Source organism: Pundamilia nyererei, unplaced genomic scaffold, assembly GCF_000239375.1.
Source record: "Pundamilia nyererei isolate P.nyererei 1_Seehausen unplaced genomic scaffold, PunNye1.0 scaffold00054, whole genome shotgun sequence".
NCBI lineage: Eukaryota > Metazoa > Chordata > Actinopteri > Cichliformes > Cichlidae > Pundamilia > Pundamilia nyererei.
Window position 1 is genome coordinate 2,494,392 of NW_005187455.1, and position 1,807 is coordinate 2,496,198.

Here is a 1,807-nt window from a genome sequence, read left to right on the forward strand (position 1 = left end):
TATCCCTCGATGTATAGGCACACACGTACACCAAACAATCGTATGAAGTGTGTGTTGCAGGAACAAGCCTGTGGCCTACTATGGAAGCCTCCTCTACAACCACAGGTAGAAATGATACAAATGTAGCCTCGGCCGATTATTGCACTTATCACAGTTTAGTGGCTCAGATGAAACAATGTTGCAACCATCAACACAGCGCCATGCTATCTAGAAAACACACCGAGATGGATGTTATATATTTGAATGCAGTGCGATATAGTAGGAGCAAAGACCTAACATAAGCAGCCGTTACATTTTCCTGTCTGCTGTGTCAAATGTGCCACAAATAGTCGCCAGCCTAGGCTTAATAAGCGTGTATTTTTGTTTCGAAAACTCATTTGCACAGGCCTAGTTGCTAATAAGAATGTAGGCTATGTCGAGAAGGGATAAGAAATATCTGGGCCACAAGCTGCAGGCTACTGTCAGCCCTGGGGTATTGCACAGAGAGCGCGACAGGGAGCCAAAAGTGGGTGAGAAAAGCGTTTCCTTCTCGCCACAGCTCTACGTTTTTTCGACCGTTCACTCAAAGCGGAACGCTCGCTACGAGCGAGAACCTGTCAAAACTGAGCTATATTCGACACATTAAAGCACAGGCCTGTCCACTGGTTTGTTCACCAGTCGGCGGAGGTTGAAAATAAGAGTCGTTGCTGCTTACCATCTTGCAGGTCGGATGATGAAATCCAAGCGATGTGAACGGAAAAGGAGGTTACAACAGCAGAAGTCAGCAGGCCGCCGAGCTGTGGCGAGAAATACAAGAAAAATACGCTGTAGGTGCTCTCGGCTCTCGTCCTGGCTTTACACCCAGGTTCAGGATCTCTTAACCGTTTCTCTCTCCTTCACCGAGGCTTTCACTGCAGTGGCTGAAGGGAGGGAGACCCGCTGGGAGGGGACAGTAAGCGGAGGAGGAGGTTCGGTTTGACAAGCAGGCGGTGGCGGAGGGGAGGAGAGAAGAGTCGAAGGGGGGGAGGTGCAGCAGTACTGTACATCCGGGAACTGCTGGGTCTATCGATTTATTTATTTATTTGTATTCCTGCTTCGAGTACAAGTTTGTGCACGTGCTCCCCCAACTGGCTTTATGACTGTACTACAAGAAGAGGCCAATCTAGCCTTCGTCTCCTGAACCTCAGTATATCCAAGTTTTACATGGAGTTCATTTTTGCTATAATGCCCTAAAGTGCTTGAATTATTCCTCGGCGATTGTGTTCCATATTGACACGGTAGCTTCACACAGTTGCTGCAGATTCACCTACTGAATCTCCTTGATATGCACCTGCTGTTTCACCACTTGCCAAATGTGCAATACTGGATTGAGAGCTGGTGAGTGTGAAGACCAGATAAGCATACCAAACTTAATTTCACATTAAAAAAAAATAGTCTGAGGTGATTTTACCTTTGTGACATGGTACATTATCATGCTGGAAGCAGCAAGATGTCAAAAGATGGGTACACTGTAGTCATAAAGGGATGGACATGGTCAGCAGCAATACTCAGGTAGAGTGTGGTGTTTAAATAAGGCTTAGTGGTCCTACGGAGCCCAAGGTATCCCAAGAAAATACCCCCTCACATTTACACCACCAATAGCCTGAACCACTTATACAAGACAGAATGGGTCTATGATTTCATGTTGTTTATGCAAAATTCTTCTTTTTGACAATGTGATTGTTTCTAGATTGTCTTATCCTTGTATTTATCCCCAAACGCCTTAATAAATCACCTATAAACATGACCCAAACATGTGCGAGTATGCACATAATGTGATTCTGCAGTA

At 45.5% G+C, this 1,807-nt stretch overlaps 1 protein-coding gene across 1 annotated transcript in view; it reads right to left on the minus strand.

Annotated features, from left to right (window-relative positions):
* The window catches only part of ppp3r1a (protein phosphatase 3, regulatory subunit B, alpha a), a 28,354-nt gene extending 27,353 nt beyond the window's left edge, over positions 1 to 1,001 (minus strand). The window contains exon 1 of the mRNA XM_005733721.2: positions 695 to 1,001. Coding sequence (XP_005733778.1) covers positions 695 to 697 — 3 coding nt within the window. The 5' untranslated portion in view covers positions 698 to 1,001. The remainder of the gene's footprint in view (positions 1 to 694) is intronic.
* Positions 1,002 to 1,807: the final 806 nt, after the last annotated feature.